General features: G+C 39.6%; 1 protein-coding gene across 6 annotated transcripts in view; it reads left to right on the forward strand.

Moving 5' to 3' along the window:
* The window catches only part of MYO3A (myosin IIIA), a 127,692-nt gene that overhangs the window by 50,162 nt on the left and 53,433 nt on the right, over positions 1-24,097 (forward strand). For 5 of the 6 annotated variants that reach the window (XM_064444827.1, XM_064444822.1, XM_064444824.1 and 2 more), the window contains exons 6-11: positions 5,136-5,212; positions 6,503-6,648; positions 8,320-8,385; positions 8,801-8,956; positions 20,782-20,881; positions 23,192-23,308. In XM_064444827.1, the coding sequence (XP_064300897.1) occupies positions 5,136-5,212; positions 6,503-6,648; positions 8,320-8,385; positions 8,801-8,956; positions 20,782-20,881; positions 23,192-23,308 (662 nt within the window). Of the gene's footprint in view, positions 1-5,135; positions 5,213-6,502; positions 6,649-8,319; positions 8,386-8,795; positions 8,957-20,781; positions 20,882-23,191; positions 23,309-24,097 lie in introns of those variants that run through there. The other variant, XM_064444826.1, reaches the window with a different exon arrangement.

Raw genomic sequence — 24,097 nt, forward strand, 5'->3', positions numbered from 1 at the left:
TCCCCCTTTTACTCCATGACCCTTAGTTTTATATTAAAGATGACGGATTTTTCATCTCCCAGGCAGTTTCTATACGTGATCATCTGGATACTAAGCTTTTTATCTTTTTGGAGTTGTAAAGGGCCATTTGGTTAGCTTTTGGATATGCGCTATTTCAGTTAAAGATTTGCATCTGCAGTGCGTGTTTTCCTAAGTAGTTGGGAAACTCTAGTTTTCCAATGGCCATTGTCTTGGCAGTCTGTTTCATCATTAAAACACTATGTACGTTAAGACATAATGACAGGGGATGTGGGTGTTGACAAAGGACATGGAAAAGGCTGAGGTACTCAGTGTCTTCTCTGCCATGGTCTTTACTTATAAGACTGGCCTTCAGGAATCCCAGGTCCCTGAGACCAGTGGAGAAGTATGGAGAAAGGAAAACTTACCTTGGTAGAGGAATATCAGGTTAGGGAGCTTTTAAGCAAACTGGACTTACACACATCTGTGGGACCTGACGGGATGCACCCAGGAGTGCTGAGAGAGCTTGCCAATGCCATTGCAAATCCACTCTTGATAATCTTCATAAGGTCTTGGAGGTCAGGGGAGATTCCTGAGGACTGTAAGAAAACTATTGTGATTTGGTGAATTACAGGCTGGTCAGCCCCACTTTGAACCCTGGGAAGGTGATAGAGCAAATAATCCTGGAAATCCTTTCCAAACATATGAGGAAAAGAAGGTGATTGGGAGTGGGCAGCGTGGATTTGTGAGAAGGAAATCATGCTTTATCATAACATAATGTAACGTAACACCTTTCAACATAAAATGCTGCTGAAAATTGTAAATTTTGGCTCCTTTCAACTTTGTTTCCTATTTATTTTCATCATATTGATCAGAACCTGACTTTAGTTCTAGATTTAATTTGAGCACTCATCATTGAGCAGAAGTTCTCAGGCATGCTTTTCTGTCAACAGCTCACCCAAGGAAACAATATTGTCTCTTGTTCTATTCATTTAAGAGTCTGGTTTTGAGGTCAGGTGATAGTCTATGAGGAATTCTGAATACTGACATTATTTCAAAAGGGTTCTGAAACATCTCTTGTGAAGTCATCAAACCAACCACTTGTGACCTTATGGCCCGTTAGTAATGTTTTCTATTAAAATATCTTTATGTTTTCTCTCTATGCTAAGTAATTACACCTGGGAGAAGCTCTCTGATCTCCCTTTACAGTCTTAGTGGGGATGCCACCATACTTGCAATATGGTAAATACGCACCTGGTATGTTGTGACATTTGCCATTTGGACTATCAGTATGACTTCGTTTTAATCTTGTTATTTTCCTGTTGTATTTTGTCATTGTGGAGGATGAAGGATTTATGTGTATTATTTTTTAAGCATTCTGTATGCATTTCAGCTGATCTGTCTGAAATTATCCTGTCTGGATATGTACTATTACACAAATACAACCTGAAAGAAGGAAAAAAAGAAATGAGACAGCGTCAAAGATAACAGCAATTACAGAGGAGTTGTGACCCCACCATTGTTGCATGGGAAGTAGCTACTTCTCTGTCTGCATCTTGACAAGAATGGCAACTTCTTCTCAAAGTGAAGTTTATGGTGCTAACATAAAACCTTAAACTGTTAGGACCTGTTGCCTCCAGATCTAGTACCAAGGTAGAGCTGACTGATTCATGGGAGACTGCCTTTACACCATTGGACAGAGAGGCAAGGAAGGAGAGGCCAATTTTTGCAGCAAACACCATGAAACAGGAATGCCAAAACATCTGCCAGCAGGCTCAAGGGGAATGCAGTGTAAGATGCTGCTGCTGTTTTACATCTGTTTCTCTAGGAGATTTAAAAAATGTTAGGAAATATTTCAAAGCACTGGAGCCTGTTTAAATCTGCAAGGTTAACAGTGTGAGCAATGATCGAGTTGCAGGCTCTTGATCAAAAAAAGGTCAGAAAAAGGGTGCTTTGGTAAGTAAATGAACACTGAAGGCACAAATAAAGAAGGGTTATGGAAGAGGTAGCCAGAGGCAGTGTGATAGCTAGAGTGTAAGCCCTTTGGGGTAAGACCTGTGTTTTTATGTAGGGGTACGTGGCTAGCATGTTGGGAATACAGTCTCCCTGCTGCATGCCAAATGTGAATTTAGTAGAATTTGCTATGGCTCGTCGTTCCCCCATTATCATCAACCAATAATATGTGCACACTTCTATCACAGGACATAATCATAAAACAATGTTGTACAGCCTCCCAGTTTAGATCAGAAGAGTGTCTGCTCAGATTGGGCACTACTATGAGACAGACCTTTCCTATTAATAGGGAGCTAATTTCTGCAGTGTTTTATTGAGTGCTGAGGTCATAATTAGGTGGCTTTACTTTCAATATTATTCCAATATGCCAGCTTTTGCAATGAAAAGCTTGAATCATACTCATGGTGTAAGCCAGCTAATTTCCAGTTTTTATTAGTAAACTAATGCCTGAAAAAATAATTTTAAAAGCCTTTTTCAAACTATATGCACAATATTTTCTTTTAGGTATGGTGTGCATTGGTACTATTAATGCACTTATTTATTAAGCTCTTCACTTTCATAAGATTTACAATTATTTACAATTTATTTACAAAGATTTACAACATAAGATTTACAATTTGTATGTAATAAAACACCGGTTTGTGATATATTTTTAGATTTTCTTAGGAGAATATTTGACTCATTTTGCAGCAAGCAGTAGTAAGGGAGAAGGGGGAGGAGCACAATGTTTCTGTTAGAAAATATACAAGTGAAGAAAAGCTGGTCAGCTATATGCTTGACTGGTTACTGAAATGCTGGAAGAAGTGTTGCTATGTGTGGAATTACATCATCTTTTCTCTATACACAGAAAAAGCCCAAGGAAATATCATTTGCCATAAGACCTACACTCCATAATCTGAAATGCCACTTTACTGCTAAGAGCAAAAGCATAAAAAACCAAACAACAAAAAGCACACAAAAAACCCGAGAGCCTAAAGAAAGTAATGGTGAACAATTCAAATTAAATCAGCTTTTTACTGAAGTAAAAAAGGGGAAGAGGAAAAAATACTTAACTTTATTTAATAATTACAGTTCAAAGAGAAGCAAAAACCACTGCATAGACAGAATATTTTGCACATTAATGTTCCTTTTACATTTTGCTCCTTATCTCTACAGAAAGTTGTGATTATTTATAAAATCTGACAGTGGAATAATAAAAATTCTGTTAGTGCCTTCCTTTGACTGCAGATCTGAATCCTGGTTCCTCTTCCAAGACTACAAAAAAGAGCTTAGTACAGGGGACTCCTACAACATGCAGAAAAAGGAGAGGGGAGAGTAGCCTTCTCACCCTCCAAAACCGAGGATCGCGTAATGATGTCCGTTTGCATCACTACAAAAGTGACAGACCCGTGGTGATGTGTGCTTACTCCTTGCTTTCTAAATGACATATTTTGCTGAGGGCTTGGAACAGCCACAGGCTCCGTGAGCCGGAAGCTGGACCTCAGACAACTGCTTGAGGCAGCAGAAACAAAGCCCCTGCTTAGCTGAGCCGAAGCAGGATTGATGGACTTTGTGCTAAGACTCCCATTGTCCAGCTTCCCATGGTGAAAACACTGTGTATTGGACTTTCTGCAGGCACTGAGAGAGAAAGACATTCAACTTTCTCAAGCCCAGAGTAGACTAGAGGGAGACAGCCACACAAGCAATGGTTGTATTTGTCTCAAAGGAACAGGCAGGATCTTTCTTGCTGCCTTTTTTAGCAGTTATATACATTTCTGTCATGCACAAATGCAGATATTTTGTGAATCAGAGCTGAACACATAGAGTGAAAGCATAGATCAAGCTCTCTATGGTTTCTTGACCACCACTGAAAAAAACCCAAACAATCAAATTCTATCTATAGACAGAATTCTATCTATACACAGAGGTTTAGTTAGTATTTCCACTGGGCAGTTAATGTGAATTGCTCCTATTGTGAACCATCTGCAGGATTTTCAGGAAGATAAGGTCAAGCGTGCTCAAGCCACACAGTATAGAGTTGAAACTGGCCAGTGGTGACCACTGGAGCTTCATGTATTTCAGAATAATGAAATGGCACTCACAGAGCAAAACCAAGGCTTTTTCCTTCTTCAAAAAGAAAGCAGATGTACGTATGAAGGCAAAATAAGTGACCATCAGTGACAATCAGACTGAGGTTGGAATAAGAGTAGAACGCAGCACCCTTCTTGCCATCATGACATCAGCACTTCAGAATATGCCTCTAGTAGACCTCACAGTTGGCTATGGCTCGTAAATCCATAATAGTTCAGGCCATGGTAGCGGTGGGGCTGGTTTTCTCCATGTGTTGTACACACTAGAGATATTTCCAACCAACACACTCTTGTTTTGTAAGGAAGGAAATTGGTAGCAGGCAGGTCAGAAGTGTGCTGCAGTCACCTGAATTCCTAATATTTCAGTGTCTTTTAATTTAAAACCATAAGGAATCTTCAGACTTCATAGTTCACTTTCTAGCTCTTGGCCTGAAATAGTTAATTCCTTAAACTACAGCTCATGCTACAAAGCTGATTTGCAGGCATTTGATGTTGCTTTGAGAATGGTCTTTGAGCATGGAGAGACTTCTGTTTTTGTAAGAATTTTCAAGGTTTCACTGTTTTGTTGTTTCTTTTTTATGGCAGAGCAGCTAAGAGCTGAGGATATGTATCTTTCCTAGTGTTCAACCCGAAATATATAAATAATGAAACAGAGGTCTAGTGTCAGTGCTGAGCATTAAAAGAAAAAAAAAGAATCTGTGGAAAGTGTAGGGTTTTTTTTTCCTCCCTGAAGTGCTTTACCTAAAATAGGACATAGAAAAACTGTAATTAGCCAGTCAAAATATATGGAGTCAGATTACTAATGAAATGCTCATCTGGGACTAAATCCCGGTCCTACTAAAGTCACTGCAAAGAAAGGATGTGGAGAGCCTCAGCTGAAGTGCTTGAGTACCTTTGAGGACTGGGCCTCTCTTTCCCGAGAACTTGAAAGATATAGTTGAGATTTGCCTGCAGAGGAAGTTGTCGCATGACAAGACGAGGATGGCATCATTCAGAAGGACTGTCTTGGATGGAAGTAACACTTTCTCTGGTTATAGCTGCATTTCATTCTTCCAGGTGTGTCTGCTCAGCTGACCAGCACTCGTCTCCGTCGGAACACCTCCGTGGGCACCCCGTTCTGGATGGCTCCAGAGGTTAGATTCGTGTTTAAAAACATTTTGTCACTGGTATTTGAGCTGCCACATTCTGCATTTCTGCTCTTCCTTTGTCTTTCTTCCTGACCACTGCACCTTTCACCACATGAAATAGCAATGTATTTTTAGAAAAGTGATTTGAACCTCTTTCCTTACAGGTTTGTAAGGATTAAGTTACAATTGGGTTTATTTTTGAAATTACAGTGTTAAAGCCAGGGAACAAGACACTGAATTGTTAAAGGGGATAGAGTACTACCATTGATCCTTTACAGCCTTCCAAGCTCTGAAACTATAGGTATCTCATCTCCTGGTGGAAGGAAGGAGCCCAGGGTGGTACTGTGACACTTTATAGCTTTTATTTTGGGATTTCTACACCTGGGAAGTTTTTAATACTATATATCCATAGCTGACAGCAAGAAATGGAAAAGGTTATTATGAATAAATAAGATGTATTATGTATCTTTGGAGGTTTTTCCCGCCTGAAATCGAAGCATATGAAGACACATTTTAAGCTGAGGCAGGAAAAATATTTTGTTACAAATAAGCCTATGTACTTACACTATTTGCGCGCACACAAACGCATATACGTCTGTTTATAGCACATGAAACTACTCTGTTTATACACACATATTTTTATAAACACACTCCATTTATACACATTGTTATAGCCATGTAGCTAACGGGATACATGATGATTTAGACCTGTAGCTAATGGGATTAAAAATTCCATATTCATCTGGCATTGTGGATGAGCTGAAATGTATATGAAATTAAATACATTTGCTGTAATCCAGTGGTGAACACATTGTCAAGAAATTAGTTTGATCTTGAAATGGGCTGATTTGGCTGAATAAGGACTCAGTAGGAGACAGTGAATTCAACTTCTGCTTGCCTGCTTATTTCATTGCATAAAGAGAGCAGTATAGCTCCAGTAGTTATTTTGCAGGAAAAATCCATGGAAAAGAGACATAGGGTTGCTGAGTTTCCTTCTACATCCCTCAGCCATGGGAGGCAGTTTACCACCTTCAGCTGAAAAAGCCAAGGATTTGCACCCTTTTGTCAGGTCAGGGAACATTTGGTCAGAGAACCTGGTGTTCACAGACACCTGCTTTCTCTAGTTCCAGCATTGCTTATTTTCAGCAACAGGATGCTTTACCTTGCTAAATGTGTAGAAGTCTCTTTATTTCACCCAGTAGCTCCATCCTGTAAGAGATTCCTCCAACTGTGGGTGTACTTTTAAATTCAGACATTTGACCGTCAAATGACCATCCCAGTCTTTTATTCCAACAGGTCATTGCCTGTGAGCAGCAGCTAGATAGCTCCTATGATGCCAGATGTGATGCGTGGTCACTGGGTATTACTGCAATAGAGTTGGGAGATGGAGATCCACCCCTTGCTGATTTGCACCCTATGAGGGCACTCTTCAAAATACCAAGGTAATATCTTAATGTGTTCATTTTTTGCCAGGTTAGATTGAATTTTTTCCTTAACTGTTACTTTCTTCAAACTTAGACTGTTTTAGTATGTGCAGTTTCTTCATATTATTGATACTAGGAGGAGGTAAAAAATTGCCCAGCTTTATATTCTGCCCGTTCTGCTTCAGCCATGTGTGCACATTAAGAAGTTCAGAGTTGATTGTGGCTAGAATTGAGAAAAAGCCATAAGGCTTTCTCTTGTATGGACCGCTGCCCAATATATATAAGCACAGGACTCGGCTGAGTCCCATATGTTCTGTTACAGAGAATAACTTACGATAGAAATACAGTGTCTGAGTATGTCACTGTGGTGAACAGGCCCCATACCTGTACTCAAGAGTTATTCCATGTCCTTTGAAGCTAAGTATTGTTCCATGGCTCACATACATTTAGGCTGCCACCATTCATTAGCTTGTGCTGGTCCTGGCAGTTCCAGTGCTGCTGTCCTTGGGCAGTGCAAATAGCAACTTCTTTCACGTTTTCTTTGAAGCTGGAGATAAAAGTACCCAAAGTGCCACTTACAGCATTTCAAAGAACATCTGTCACAAAGTCTGTAGGGGATGATCACACAGCAGTTTGTGGATTTCAGTCTAACAGATGAAGTAGTGCCACAACAGATGAGACTAGGTAGTATACCTGAGTGCTTGAAGTCCTTTTCAGCCAAGTCACCCAAATTAGATTATATTACCTTCAGGTTTAAGAAATCTTGACTGACTTGGCACTGAAGCAAAGCCTGAATACTCTTCTTACCTTTACTTGCTCTGGGAAAAGCAGTTGCAAACTGCTGTTGTCAGTAATCTCAGCTAGGCCTTCAAAAAAAATCTGGTTCATACTATTACGAATTTTTAGCACTTACCTTTTTGGCCCTGGAGCAAATATTACTAAGTAAAACCTGAAAGTGGTAGAGTAAACATTAAGCAGCACTTAAATGAAAGCAGTTATGATGATTAATCAAAAATAGACAGAAGAGTCACCTCATCTATAGGTGATTCCTTTAGTCTTCCTGACTGTGTTCAATGAAAATGGCACCTCTGTTTGAATGGAAGAAGACTGTTAAAACAATTTGAACCAAATTAACACCTAGAACAAACAGGTCTACCTCAACAGAAAAGAAAGAAACAATTTACAATAGATCTGTATTTAGTCCTTCACTTGACCTCTAATTATCTTCTGATGAATGAGAAATAGTTAATAAAGAGCTAGTTCCTTCTGACACTTTGCTCAGCAAGTTGATTAATTCAGTACTCCCGGGAAAACCTAAAATAGAATTTCTTTTAAAAAATACTCCTAAGAAAGTATATTGTTTCAGGCTTTGAAAGAAAAAGCTTACTATTACCAGTGAATAGTGATTAATGGGTTGTTAGTTTCATTTCCATTTATTGATTTGAATGAAAAAATTATAGTGATTTTTTAGCTATGCTTGGTAGATCACCTCCATGCTATTTCTCCTTGTTAGTTATGTAAAGTAGGAGAATCAGTGAGGCAGTGTGTCATCTACCCATGCTCCTTTTACCAGTGGAAATCAATATCTTTTTTCAGTGGCCTTCTAAAACTCATTACTCAGCCTGCCTTCACACATGGTTTTTGTCAGGTGAGTAGTTTATTAACTTATCATCACACTGACCTTTGCAGGAATCCTCCTCCAACACTGCAGCAGCCTGAACTGTGGTCACCTGAATTCAATGACTTCATTAACAAGTGAGTAACAGCTGAGACCACTGTAGCTGAATATAGAACATGTGTAAATGTCATGTGTAAAATATCTTTATATTCTCTGTGGAAATGTGTTGCTACTAATGTTTTTCCTTAAAAACCTAGTTTGTAAATCCAGTTTGACTTAAAAGCGAGGCTCCAGATTTTAAACATGAAATAACATTTCAACACCCTTCATATTTCTGTTTTTCTCAATTTAAAGAACATTTAGTTTTTAAATGCGGTAATTTAAGTTCTTGGGCTCATCAATTCTGCAAAATCTTGCAGCTTCCAGTACAGAGCTGTTGTGATTAAGATGGATGTATTTACTGTGGAGGGGAGGTCTGAATGAACTTCAGACGAGTATTTCAAAACTTAACTGTGATCCCTCAGTGATCATATGCTTTTTCTGCCAGCACAGGTGCTTGACTAAAGATTATGAGAAGCGTCCGACAGTATCTAGTCTTTTGCAGCATGATTTTATTAAGCAAATTGAAGGAAAAGAAAACGTGCTACAAAGGCAACTCATGGAATTTATTGATGTTCATCAACAAATGGGAGTCACTGAAAAGGCAAGGTAAACGCAGCTAAAAAGTAGACCAGCTGGAGTAGTTTTGATACTTTCACTGTTTCAGAATGGCTGGCACTCAGAGAAAGATTCATCTCTCATAAGCTTAGCTGGTCAATAAATAGGGAGCTTAATCTTTGGGGTGTCCTATAGAGCCAATGGAAAGAGCAGGACATCATGATTCCTGTGTGAGATGAAACAATCTTTAGAAGTGTGTCCCCTTTCTCCTGTGACTCAAGATACAGATTAGGATCCCAGTTTTCAGAAAGCTAAGATTAGGTGAAATTAATGTTTGGCATTTTCTTACATTTGCATCGTCAGCTAATGTTTAGTTTAAGCAAGTATGCTAAAAGTTACTAGTCAAGTTCCTTCAAGAATTGGATGCTACCAACTGAAAGAAGTGATAGTTGTACCAGACCTTGTTTTGCAAACTTCAAATCTTATGTCTTATTAAATAGATACTTTATTTCTTCCACTATTACTTAGTAGTATCCATTCTGCATAAATCACTTAGCACCTGATGGCTTTTATGTAGAACAACTGAAAATGGCTTGGCACAGTTTTACAACTTTAAAAATCCCCACCCAGTACACTGAAGTAATATATCAGATGTGAAATGTAATAGAAGATTAGTACTGATGTACTAATGGTGCAACTCCTGTGCTTCAAGGTAAAGGATGGCAGGTTGTTTTTTTTTAAATGGAACATAAAATTTAAAAGACATTTTGGCATTATCATCTGTATGGAAAAAAACATATTAAAATCTGCCCCATTTCCTTTCACACATATTTATAGTAACAATATATACAGCAGTCTTCAGTTCTGATCTTGGAGAATTTTCTATTTACTCTATCCTTTGAAGATAATAATAAAAAATATATTTCTAAATAATTTGTGATTTTCAAGTTTTCTTGGACTTCATGTAAGTGGACGTGGGATGAGTAGTAGTTTCTCTTTTCTGGCATTTCAGTAAAAACCTATGTTCTTGGCTTAAATTTAAGCCTCAGACTGGATTTGTACGTTCTGTGTGGTGCAGACTTGACATTTGCTTAATCCAGAAAGATTCTGGAATTGAAATAATCTTATTCGGTGGCAGTGCTGAGCACTAAAATAACAATGTACTCCAGAATTTAAAAAGTATTTATTTATAAAACACAGGGAAATGATATGTGGTAAAATAAGTCCAGAACACTAAATTATACGAATTTGAGTCCTGATAACACTTGTCACACTGGTCCTTTCAAAGCGTAAATAATTTTTGAAAATCAAGCTTCTAAGTCAATTAAGTATCATGAGCTTTTTTACCCATTTTATAGAACTCATATGTTTGTTTTCTGTCAAGCCCTACTCTTTTTTTCAAAATCCTTTCATTTTTTCATGTAAATGCTACATAAAGCAAATTACATGAACTTTCTTTTCCTGTACAATACAAACATAAAGAAAGTGGCCCAGTTTGCATGTGAAAGAGCAATCAAATGGCACAGGAACAGGACAATCTATAGACACTTTCTCTGTCCTGTCTAGAGTGTTTTATTAACTGATCACTCTTCATATGAACCAGAGTTTAAGGGAATGTATTACTATGTGGTGATGCTACCTATGCTTTTACAGTTGATCAAGTGTAATTTCAATGTAAATGTTCCCAAAGGAAGATGGAACTTTCTTTCTGAAAATAATAATTTATTGTCTGAATCTGTGCCAAAAAAAGTATAGTACTTTAACTAAGGGTGTAATTTAAATGGCATGGTTAAACTAGTAGCTTGGTGTGTAGTGTCCATATTTCAGTTTAGCAGTTTAAAATACTAACAAGTAGGCTGATACTAGTTTAAATCTCATTTCCATTGATTTAACCAAATCTTTTCATACCTGAGATCAGTGAAGGTAGTAGGAAAGACTGCAAGTCAAAATCATATTTTACAGTCACTGTACCTATAACCCCTTCAGCTTTAACACGTTTACTGTCTACATTTGCTGGAAGATTGTCTTTCATAGCAGTGAATGCATAAAAAAGTTAGCCTTCTGCTAAGAAGAGTAAAAGTACCCATCTTAATATCTGTTGCTATCTGTGTACAAGCAAGAAAAGCAGTCATTATTTTCCAATAGCTGAAATTGTAGTAAAGTATGTACGTCACTTCACTTCAGAAGAAATTAGAATTCCAGGACTGTAAAGGACGTTACTAAAGAATGGCATTTGTTTTTCCTTCTGTTGAATGATAAAAAGATTCTACAAAGATCTTTGAATTCAGTAGTACACTTTTTAAAAAGTCTTTAAATATTAATCATATGTATCTTCTGACCTTCAATCTGCACAGAGCAAATGGTGTCAACAGAAGTCCCATGTAAATCTAATTCAGAGTCAAGACATAGGCTGTGTACCAACAAGTCACCTGGAGGAGTATCATCTTAAACTCTCCTGGCTTTCTTTTCTTGATTTTCCTGTTCTGGGACTGTTCATACACTGGTGTGTTAGGGCCCTACTGTGGAATTTCTGAACTTTCACTGGTTGCTGCCAACTTTCCTTGTAAAGCTCCCTCCTGATCTCCAGCTCACGCTCTCTCGGTCTGTAATTTGAAGGCATGGTTCTCCTGTTTGTTGACACTGGGAAGCAGGTAGTTTAAGGGATTGAAGAACTCTTCCACTGAGGGAAGAAGTCCTCATACCTGTGTCATGTTGTATAAATGGGCATGCCATATACACTCAAGAAATTTGGTAATGTTGACTAAAAGGTGAAGGTAAGGAATCCAGTTATTTCTCAGTATATGCTTCCTCTCTTCAAATTACACTTTATTAATAAAAATTTTGTATTTCAAAAGAAGAAAGTAAAAGGCCTGGAAGTTAATAGCTGAGGTCAGGCCACTGGGTCTTCCTGTGTACACTCTTCCTGTTTTCACTCAAAATCAAATCACCCTCTTTGCCCAGCGTGCAGCGGTGTAATTTGGCTCTGACTGCCTTCAGCAGTGGTAGCCTGTTGTGGCTGTGATTCTTTCTTGCTGTTTGCTGAATATGCAGTTGGTATAGTTCAGAAAGAAGAGACCATGTTAGGTTATGTCATATTCTCTGAGGTTTTTGCAGAAGGCTAGATCCTCAGATCCAATCTTTGTGCACCATGCCTGCTGGGGAAGGATGTGTGATCTCTAGACCACCCTACAGCCATTGTTAGCACCATTGTTCCTGAGGTATTTTCTAACTCTGATGAGTCACTGAATCATTAGGGGGTTGCATTGGGCCCTCTGAACTTTCCCATTATTGTTACTGTTCTAGTGAAGAGCAATCTACTTTTAGATCGTTGTACTGCATCCTTTCCAAACACATAGCAAGAGGAACAGAGCCCACCAACCTCCTGAGTAACCAGAGAAATCTCAACTTTCACTAATAAAACTTTTAAACAGCAATCTGCCATAGATCTGCTCCAGACTTAATGAAGGTGATGGAAGATTGTACTCGTTTTTAAGCAGCCTCTGAATAGAGTCTTATAGCACTAACATGTCCTGTGGTACTCAAGGCTCAAAAAACATGAATACTAGCAATGAGCTTTGTTACAAATTCGACTTTTTGACTTTGAGCAAATGCAGTACATTTTTCTCGAAGTCATCACTTATTACGCTAAAAATCCTGTTTGCAACTTAACCTTTCCAAGCTCGGATCTCAGGTTGAAGAAATTACGATGGGAAGAGCATGAGAAAATGTCCCTTGATAGAATAACATTTTCCCATAGCATCTTGACTGAAATGCATCTAAAACCTTCTTTTTGGAATGATGACGTGAACTATGGGAGATAAATTCATGTTAGGGAGGAGGTGAAGCAGGCACAGTTGCATACTAAGTGTTTTTAATCTGTGGCTTTGTTGATTAGCATTTGGGTTGTCACTGAACTGTGAATTCCCAGTGAGTGGAGTCACTTTCAGGACAAGGGCTCCTGCAGGAGTTGCTGTTATCATGGCTGCAGAAAAAAAACCCCCCTTGTTTCATTGTGCAACTTCATAAGGTGGTATTTGCCTCTTTTCAGAGGGGTTCATGATTCATAATCATCTTGATACTTCTTTTCCCTCAGTCTTTTCAAATTGAGGAACTTTCAACTAATAGAAAAAAATCTGTTACATCCTCGTAGTATAATCTTGAGGTTTTATACAAATAAACTTCCCATATCTGTAAGTCCAGTCCTCAGGACCACCTAGCTCTTTAAATATAATATTTCAATTCTTTTCTGTGTTGATAGTGACACAAAAAGCATGATAATGGAATTTATTGCACAACCTTTAATGAAAATAAGACAAATTCTCCAATGAAGAAATAATCTCATTTGAGCCTGATCATTCACCTTTGAACACTGCTTAAGTTTCCCCTCACTTTTAGCCAATCCCTGAATCACATACTTACATTCTTGTAAGTCACGTTATAGCTGTTAACATTTATAGTTAGTGATGAGAATAATTATTAGAAATGAGTGCTGCATCATATACCCAAAAACTGTTCTAAAAATATACTTCTTGCTGGGCCAAATGAGGGAAAAAACTGCATTGTAAAGAGTTTTACTTTGCAACAGAAATAGCTGTCTTTGAAATGGCCTTCAGAACTGTCGCATCTACACCTGACAGTCAGGCTTGTAAGCCTTTTATCTTGAGTTGTTTGGCTGTCTTAATCTTGACTGCTTTTACAATAATCTCTGCAGAAATATGCAATGAGTAGTACAATGTGTATTTCCTGGGAATTATGACTCATTCCAGAAGAAGCTGCATATGCAAGGGATATTCACTGCACGTAGATTTCAGCAACTGACACAGGTTCCCAGGTTGAGAGACTCATCTTTATATGCCCTCTAAACAAATATGGGAAAGACACCCATTCTACTGCAAAGAGATTCAGTGCAAGGTATTTGGGGTGAGCTGAATTACTCTCCCAAGAGTTTGTCCTTCTGTTTTGGCTGTGTAGGGATAGCACTGAAATCTAGTGACAGGGTGCTAAACAGATGCTCTATTTAACTATTTTGAAAGTTCATGGAGGTAAGTTCATAGAAGTTCCTGTACAATATGCACAAAGGTAGTTGTTAATTTATTCACCCTTATTAAAAGCAGGGAGTTTCCATGTAGTTTCCTTCCATGACTTTCCCTGATTGCACAGACTTGTGTCACTTATTATCTGGGTGTTCTCTCTCTCGCTGTCTGACTCATCCTGCCAGTTAAAAGCAGCTGATAGCAAGCCTCAAGCTCAATTCTGCAGGGCAGGCTGTAGTGGAGAGTAGAACACCGGACTAGTTTGATAGAGGCAGTATGAGGAGCAGAGTAAGACAGCTCCCACAGAGTCCAGTGCTGCCTTGGTCAAGGCCTCCAGATGAAATCTGTAGCAGAGCAGGGGCTTAAACCTGAGACTTTGGAGTTCCAGACTAGGCCTTGAGTACTTCAAGCCACTTCTTCCTCTCCTGTAACTCAGTGTGAGCTTTGTTATACCAACATGGAGTATGTATTCCTGTTCTGAGGACACTCCTGTGTTGGATGGCTATGCTGCAAACTGCTCTTAGGTTGTAGAAGCAATGAAGAGTTTCTGGCAACACAGGCCTTAGAATAAGCAATTTCCAGTCCCATATGCTCCTAGCTAACACACACCTCTCTAGCAGAGTAAGAATGCGGTTCCAGTCTCCTTCTAGACAATACAATGGGCAAGAGCAACGTCTGAATATAGTTTACCTCCTGAACCAAACAGAAAAAAGAAGTTCCTCCTCCTGCATTTAGGACTCCCTGGGAGTAACACTCTGCAACTGCTACTTAACTGTTGTGTCAGTCCACTTGCTCAGCAACTCATTTCTCTTGAAGGTGGGATACCTCAGCAGGCATCGCTTACTTATGGAGCATCCTCTTCATCTTCTCAGTATGGTTCTCACTGTAGAGCTCAACTCTCAGCTTGCCAGGCGTGGGCCTGACGCATGAGGGCAATAAAGAACTAATCCCAAATAGTCCTTTCAGAGGTCTCTTATTTGCTCAATTAAGAACACATATTTTTCGCTGAAATTTGTCAGAGGATACAGCCATTTTGTGAGCCTATTTTGAAGGACCGATAATCTGTAGGGCCCTGCAGGGCACGCAGTTTTTTGCAGGGTAACCAGCAGAGACTTTGGCAAACAGATTTCAATTTTGCAGACCAGGACATGACCCAACTGGCTGGACATGGGCCGCCCTGAATCAAAAGCCCTGGAGTTTTGCTGGGCAGCACTCTGCTCTCAGCAACATTGAATAAGCTTGAGAACAGCTCCCTGACACTGCAGCCAGTGCTGTGCAATCATTTAAACATAGAGGGAGCACAGGTTTGTCTGCAAAGCATTGTGCAGATGCAGCTGGAGTCTATCAATACACTTTGCTAAATTCAGGTACAGATTTTGCATAGATAAAAGACCGTAGTTTAAGCATATTTCACCAGGTATATCTGTTGAAGACAAAATTTTGATTTTAAGTGTGAATTAATATTGTTCTCTGCAGTCTCCAAAGAAATAGAATCACCAGCAATGACAGATCCTGTACAGGTTTCTGTGTGTTGCTTCTTTTCTATTTGTCACTTTTAATGCTATTTGTAACTGCTAGGAGGCATACAGCTGTTCCCACCTTCACCTTACAAAAAATTGGATTATTTTTAGTTTCTTCTTTACACCCAGACTAAGGCCAGCCCTTCTCCTGTCACTTCTTAATCTGGAGATGATTCTCCAACCAGTTTAGGCAGAGTTCAACAGGGTGTCATGAGTCACACTTCCCTTTTCATGATATTTTTGGAACTATCAGAAATCTTTTGAATACATTCTGACAATTTGAAGAAGAAAATGCTGCAGTTGCCTCATTTTGATTTAACTGAATCTTGAAAGATAAACGGGGGCGTGAAGGAGGATGCAACAAACAATGCTGCCTTGACTCATTTTCTTGTCCATACTGGGTTCATATTTCTGGCCTTTAGCTGCTTGAATTCCTTGTTGAGCACGGCTGTTAAGATCTAATGCCTCCAACAAATCATTTCTGAACAGAACAGAGAAACATGGTTATTTCAGTTCGCAATGTCTATGTGTATGATGATAATGAATTTTCAGCATTGATGTCAACAGCACTGATGTGGGATTTTTTAAGTGGTTGGAGTTTTAGCAAGCAAAGCAGTATAACTGCCCTTGAGGGGTCTGTGCCCTTTGACAGCAAAGCAGGAAATTATTGTGTTCTGCAAATCTGCCACTCTGCTGTACTCTTGAGAACTGAGAATATAATCTGGTTTAACAAGCATTAGTGTTCTCATAGTGTCAGCTGAAGAGGATTACAGGAGAATCAATTTTATGTAATTAAACTTCCCTGGCATAAATAGAGATTTTTTCCTTAAAAGAAAAAAAAAAAAAAGAAAAGTCTCCATGACTGGAGCATTCCCCTCCCTTCCTGCAAGACAGTTGTTAACTTCCTATATTAAATGAAAAATGGCAATTGAAACAAATCGAGGGAAATATCACTCTCTCACTGATACACAGTAATATTTGAAAAAAATGTGTATTCAGTGTGTAGCAATTCCACCAGAAATGGAAAGCATAACCTGACAGATGTCTTGTTTTGGATCTTCCTTCAGCAATGGAAAAAATAGAACAGCAGAGCTTGACATAGTCCTGCAGTTCCTGCATCTTTCCCTCATGTGCATGTTAATAGGTCTTTCTCAAAGTCATACTGATATTAGATGCATCCTCTGGACTCAAAATTACCTTCATGCAGGAACAAAGGATAAATTGTTTCAACTGTCCAAATTTAAATTTTCAACTGAAACTGCTAAAAAGAGTTATAGATAGGAGTGTGGGTTATAAAGCAAAGAGACTTCTGTTGAGAGGGTAGGATTTTGCTTGCACCTCTGGCTTTGAATGCAGTAATATACTTTAGCTGGTAAATGCAAATCAAGCAGCAGCAGACCATGCAAGGCTGAGGAGTTAATTTAAATCTTAATATTACCACATCCTTTTTAATCCAGCCTGGCCGTACATACAATCAAAAATTGTCTCATAGTGTTATTGCAAGGACAGTACTGCCAGGACAGCTCTCACAGTACAAATGGGTTCCAAAGGAAAGGGAAGAAGAGGTCGGACCTAGGAGAGGTGTAATTGCTTTACACCAGACCGATTCCTTTTGATGCTGCCTGCTTGTGTTTCTGTGTGTTTTCTGCTTCACCATATTTAAATACATAACAAATTACAGCCCAGTTACGGATTTATTGCAGCGAAAGCTGCCTTTCTTCCCCCAGACAGACATGCACTACTTCTGCATCTCTTTTTGTCTGTTTGCACTGCTCATGTTAGAATAGGCCCACACACTGCATGTTCTGTGCTGCAAATCAGTAATAAGGCTCTGGTACTGTGCTTTGTAGTATTCATGTTGGTTTTCACCTCTGTGTAATTCATCCTCACCATCATCCTTACAACTGTATCTACAAGCAGTCTTTTTTCTCCTGTCGTAAATACCAAAGGAAAGAAAACATTTGGAAGCGGGTTGCTTTCCCATACAGCTCCAGAGTCCTAACGACAATTTGAGAGTAGTCTGCAAAATATCCACATGTAAAACTGGCAAGACTTGATCCCTCTCTTCCATCAGGGCAATGTAGATTCTGTTGATCCATACATTCATTGTGCTTCCTGGTCTCGTAGCCTCCACACTGGGTATTGGGCTGTGATATTGGCACAGAGACACTGAAACTATGCTGGCTCTTGCACTGAAGTCTTACACGTTTGTGTCTTGATATTAAGGTTGCAGAATTAGTCAGCTGTCGTGAATGTGAAGCTCTTGCCTTTGCACTATGAACAATGGAAAGACTCCAGTGGTAGCTGGCAGCTGCCTAAGGGAGGAAGAAACTGCTCCATTACTGTCATGTGGGTAAGGACAGGCCATTCTGTCACCCTCCGGGAACAATCATTAGAGACAAAAGAAACTGAAAGAAGTGCTAGATAAAGTGCACTCATGCCTGCACTTCCATAATTCAGATCTTGATTGCACTTAACAGTTTGGGAGGGCATCATTTGCCCATTTCTTCCAGCCCCTTTTCAGTCCTGGCAATCAGTAACTAATGCCAAGTCCTGCTTGACTTTTTGCACCTGCATCCCACAGCAGTGCACAGCCTGCATGGCCTGAAGTAGCACCCAGTAGGTGATATTCATGGAACAGGTACAGCCCATTAAAATCTGCAGTAAATCTTACTGTGGGAGTTCAGAAGTCTCTTAGCTTGCCACATCAGTGTGATGTTCATTCATTCTAACTTTCCATCTTGGTGCAAGTGCCCTCTTTTTCCTTTCCTCTTGTTCACTGTATATTAAAGTTCTTGCCTGGGTAGATGGCCATCTACAAGAAGGGCCAGAAGGAGGATCCGGGGAACTACAGGCCTGTCAGTCCAACCTTGGTGCCGGGGCAGGTTATGGAGCAGCTCATCCTGAGTGCCATCACATGGCACATACTGGACAACCAGGTGATCAGGCCCAGTCAGCACAGGTTTATGTAAGGCAGGTCCTGCTTGACTAACCTGATCTCCTCCTATGGCAAGGTAACCCACCTAGTGGATGAGGGAAAGGCTGTGGATGTTGTCTACGTAGACTTTAATAAAGCCTTTGACACTATTTCCCACAGCATTCTCCTGGAGAAACTGGCTGCTCATGGCTTGGATGGGCATACTCTTCCCTGGATAAAAAACTGGCTGGGTGGCTGGGCCTAAAGAGTGGTGGTGACTGGATTTAAATTGGCCAGTCACAAGTGGTGCTCCGCAGGGCTCAGATGAGGGGATCAAGTACACCCTCAGTAAGTTTGCAGATGACATCAAGCTGGGCAGGAGTGTTTATCTGCTTGAGGGTAGGAAGGCTCTGCAGGGGGACCTGGACAGGCTGGATCGATGGGCCAAGACCAATTGTATGAGGTTCAACAAGACCAAGTGCTGGGTCCTGCACTTGGGTCACAATAACCCCATGCAACGCTACAGGCTTGGAGGAGAGTGGCTGGAAAGCTGCCCAGCAGAAAAGAACCTAGTGGTGTTGGTTGACAGCCAGCTGAACAGAAGCCACCAGTGTGCCCAGGTGGGCAAGAAGGCCAATATCAGCCTGGTTTGTATCAGTAATAGCGTGGCCAGCAGGAGTAGGGGAGTGATCGTCCCCCTGTACTCGACACTGGTGAGGCCACACCTTGAGTACTGTGTTCAGTTTTGGGCCCTTCACTGCAAGAAAGACATTGAGGCACTGGAGCGTGTCCAAAGAAGGGCAATGAAGCTGGTGAAGGGTCTGGAGAACAAGTCTTATGAGGAGCAGCTGAAGGAACTGGGGTTGTTTAGTCTGGAGATGAGGAGGCTGAGGGGAGACCTTATCGCTCTCTGTGACCTGAAAGGAGGTTGTAGCGAGGTGGGGGTCCATCCCTTTTCCCATGTAGCAGTGATAGGACAAGAGGAAACAGCCTCAAGTTGTGCCAGGGGAGGTTTAGGTTGGATATTAGGAAAAATTTCTTCACTGACAGGGTTGTCCAGCATTGGAACAGGCTGCCCAGGGAAGTGGTTGAGTGACCATCCCTGGAGGTATTTAGAAAATGTGTAGATGTGGCACTTAGGAGCATGGTTTAGTGGTGGACTTGGCAGTGTTAGGTTAACGGTTGGACTCAATGATCTTAAAGGTCTTTTCCAACCTAAATAATTGTAAGATTCTATGATTCTTGGAAAACACCTGGCTGCTTTTACTCATGCGATATATACAAATGTCAAAATTAAATAAAGGATTTCCCTGGTCATGTCTGGAATCAAGGTAAAGAGTGTTTTTCACACAAAATAGTTACCCTGCTGTCTCAGTTTATAAAGGTGTATGTTCTATGTGTTTGAGAGGTGCCTTCTTTCCTATAGTATGAAGACGAGTGAGGTCATATCAGGAGACTGGATTTACTTGGTAGTCTTCCTGTGCTTGTGCCATATTGCACATCTGAGCTTGATGTAGTTTGCAAACTTTGCTGTTACTTACCCAGTTTCCCTTTCCGTCATTTTCCCCATCTCAGAAAGCAAGTATAACTAATGTGAATTGTAAACCTTGCATTTTCTGCTGCTTTTTCTTTGTGTAGCAATGCCTTTACTCTTGGATAAAGAATGATCCAAGTCTCTGGGAATTTTCTTGCTAATTTCTAGAAGACTGCATAAAGTTTTCTTTGGTTTGATTAAAAGAGAAAAGAAGTTTCACTTTAACTCTGATAAGAAAAAGATTTGAAATTCTGTTTCCTTATTTTGTATAATTTTTCCCATAGAGTCCAAGAAAATTCTTTTTGACCAGAATGTATTTCACATACCCCAGTGGTTCTGTAGCACTACACTCTACTGTGTGGGCATCTCAGCCAGGCTTTAGAGCATTGTCATTACTAAGCTAGAAACACTTCCATCCTGAATGCTTTGTCTGCATCATCTTTGCCATAGTATTTCATCATATACCCCTGGTTTTATTCTATCTGTAATTTTCATCTGGGTCATTTTTCTTTTTGCAGGTAGGTGCCAGAGTCTGCCTGTTTTATGCTTTATAAATATGTTCTTTTTTTCCCTGTACTGCATAGCTCCAGTCTTGCAGCTGATGTAGGGTTGTGATCGAGCAGGAATCTGTACAGTGAAAAAGTTCTTTGTGGTATCAGTTGTGGGATCAAACCATAGATTTTGAATTGTCAAGTACAGGTGTACCGCACTAAGAAGTTATATCCTGTCCGGTTATTCAATCATTTGTGCATTTGAATTCAGAACAATGGAAAGCTGGAATATTTTCTCTGAATTGCCTTCAAGATGTTTACAGATGCAAGATCTGCTCTGTGTTGCCTTACATCAGGAAATTGCATGTCTTTCTTTTCTAGATTTGAACGTATTCATACAAAGAAAGGGAACTACAGTAAGTCAGTAGTTTCAAACCAGGAAGAGGTTGATGATTTAGCAACCCTGGAGGTACTGGATGAGGTAAGAACCTCCTTTTTCACATTTTCCTGAGGAGGGGTAATCATGTATTAAAACAGTGGTGTGCTGTTGATTTTCAAGTTCAACTATATTGTCACAATTCAATTGTGTAAGTGTACAATGGCATTTTACCAGTTTATGCCAAATATTTTATGAGATTTGCTGTGTCTGGAATGGTTCCAACTAAAAGCTAAAACACTCTCTGCAGTTACAGCCTTAGAGAGAGTAGTATGGTAGCACCATTAGCTTAACAGGATTTATATTGCTGGATTTTATTACAGCTAAATATCTAGTTTGCCATGATGGTTTAACCTGAAATTGGTCCAGGTTCAAGAACAAGCACCTTTTCCCCTATTGCTTGGACATCTAGAGTTGTCTTAAACTGGCTTACCATACCCTCCAAGTCTGGCTTCTCACTGACTTCAGTGTGGAGGTGCATTGAGATCAATTTATGTCAGCTGAGGCTCTGACCTGTCAATGCCTTCTGGTGAACTTTTGGCAAAATTACTGCTACTAATCTCACTGGTTTGTCGAAGTTCGAAAATTAGTCCACCGGGAGCAGGGGAACATGCGTAAGGGAGGAGGGAAGTCTGTTGTGTTTATGCTTCAAGCTTGAAAAACAGAAATAAGAATCAGGCCACAGCACATTATCTGCAGGTCTTAGAGGCCATCAGTGGTTGTAAATAAACTGTTATTCTTACTCTGCCAGGCTGTGCATAGACTGTAATTCACATTCCCTTATCTTTAAAACTTCTCTGGTATATTTATCTTCATCAGTCCAGAATACTCAGTGTGGCTTTTGAGCTGGTAAACTACATAATGCTAACAGCCCACAGAACATATTCCGTCATCCAGGAGCTTGGTTTAGTAACTTAACATTTAGTTAATACTAATTGAGCTAATCCAGAGTTCATCTACTGCACAAAGGTCAGATTTAATAATTTTTCAAATATTGGGAATAGCCATATGCTAGCAAGATTGGTTTTTATCTTTTGCCATGAAGCATAGAAACAATCTGAGCTAAACAGAAGACAGACAAAAAACCAGATGAGCTGGAAGTATATCCCATCTCCTCAGAGGTGGAGCATTCTCAGGGAAGTCCTCAGGAAGCCTCCATCTAAAGGGATCATTTGACTGTGTGACATTTTACTAAATCCGATCCAGTTTAAAACCTCTTTCAAATATGAAAGGTAGCTTCTCAGAACTATCTCCTTTCTTCCATTCAAACTTTTCTTCCACTTTAGATAGCTCCGTCAGAAGAGCAAAACAGGAGACCTTCTATTGGTGCAAGAAATAATTTCAAAAAGGGCAGAAGTTCCCCTAAAAAATTCCATTGATGTGAATCTGGTTATGGCCAAAAGCAAGGTAGCATTCTAAAACAAAAAGGGAAGTCATTATCAAGGCAATGAAAAACCAAGGTTTTCTCCTTATGTTTTCCTGTGAAGGAAATATAACCTCTTCAGCTGTTGAGAATTCAGGTTTTAAGTGCATTAACCAGAACACAGTGCACAACACTGTGAACAGGTGGATGTGGGGGAAAAGCAATTCCTTCTGTAGACCTCTGCTGCCAGTTGCTCTGTTCCAGTGGGAATAGGGCCTAAATATTTTCACATGTACCTCAGAATAGTCACAAGGCTGGTCTGAATTTCTTTATCCAACTCTATGTCCTGTTTTGATTGGAAACCTAACCAGGCACTTTACATACCCAGCTCTGTCTGCAGAAGGAACTGAAGGAAATTATGTCAAGAAATAGGGTATGCCACTAATGGGCTTTCTTTTTTCTTGGTGCAGGGAGAACTGGCTCTGCAGCAGCAAAGAACAATCACAGCAGAGACTGGTTGTTAATATAGAAAGATGCCTGATTGTTCACATTAATAGGATCCAAACAGTTGAACATCTGTGTCCTACCATAACCGAGAGTAATGTTAGAGCAGCGGTAATGGCAGTTATGAATTCAAGCATATGGCTCTTGCTTGATGAGTTACACGACGCTGTAGTGTTAAAAATTAAGACAGGACTCTTTCATGGAAACCTCTGATTAATTGAATTAAAGCAGTACTTATGAACTCATTTGTCTACAGCCACTTGGGGATCTGCAAGTGTATATTGTTCAGAGAGTTTAGACACAAGAAATTGGCAATGCCAGTGCGTTTGAAAGTCTTACTCACTTTTGATCATGATCAGTTATATTCCTGACTATTAATACCTTCCCTCTCCATCCTTACTCACTGTAACAATATAAATATTTTATACATTTTCCTAATATACTTTTTTCCCCCATGTGATTCAATGTTCCTATTCTTCCTCCATCAGAATACAGTAACAGAGCAGTTGCAGAAGGGTTATGCCAAGGATCAGATCTACACATATGTTGGGGACATTCTCATCGCTGTCAATCCATTTCGGAACATAGATATTTATTCTTCACAGGTGTGAAAATCTAGGTTTGGTTCTTTTAAACTAACACTGATTGCCATTAAAATATGATTATTTGTGTTTAGTATAAAGGAATACCATTCTTGAGATTTACTTCAGTTTGCTCTGAAAAACAGAATTACCAACACGTTGTACCTTCAAGTGCATGTTGACACACATCCGTATCATGTGATGAATTTCAGCACAGAAATGAGAAACTCCAAAAAATTTAATTTCTGATATCTTTATGTCTATAGTGTAGATCATATCTAGATCACGTCTAAAGTGCAGCTATTTCTGAGCAAGTCATCCATTCTAATCAGTGGATAGAAATACTAGCAGAAGTACTATCTGTACAGATAAGCACATTTATTCAGGTGAATCTTTCTCCTCTTTGTGGGAGGGAGCATTACTTCTCCTCCACTTCCCACGGAGAATTTCTGTGAATGCCAGACAGAAGGTAGGAGATGGGGGCATTTCCTCCCAAGAGAGCTGGGGAAGCCATAGCTATTTAATTGATCAGTTCACAAAACAACCCTGTAAAATTTTAACTTTTGTGAATTTGCCTCCCCATTATACAAAAAGAAACAGGTATGAAAGTCTGGTCATACAATAATTTGGCATTATTAATTATCAGATACTGCAGGTACAGAAAAGATCTGAAGTTTTGACATCAATATCATGCAGAAATACTAAGAGGATGTGAAGTACAAATAAAATGAAATTATAAATTGGTCCTTGATGTCTGGCAATATGAAATTTTCTTCTATTAATTTGAGTTTCGTAACATAATTAAGGCTGACA

Source organism: Phalacrocorax carbo, chromosome 2, assembly GCF_963921805.1.
Source record: "Phalacrocorax carbo chromosome 2, bPhaCar2.1, whole genome shotgun sequence".
Lineage (NCBI taxonomy): Eukaryota > Metazoa > Chordata > Aves > Suliformes > Phalacrocoracidae > Phalacrocorax > Phalacrocorax carbo.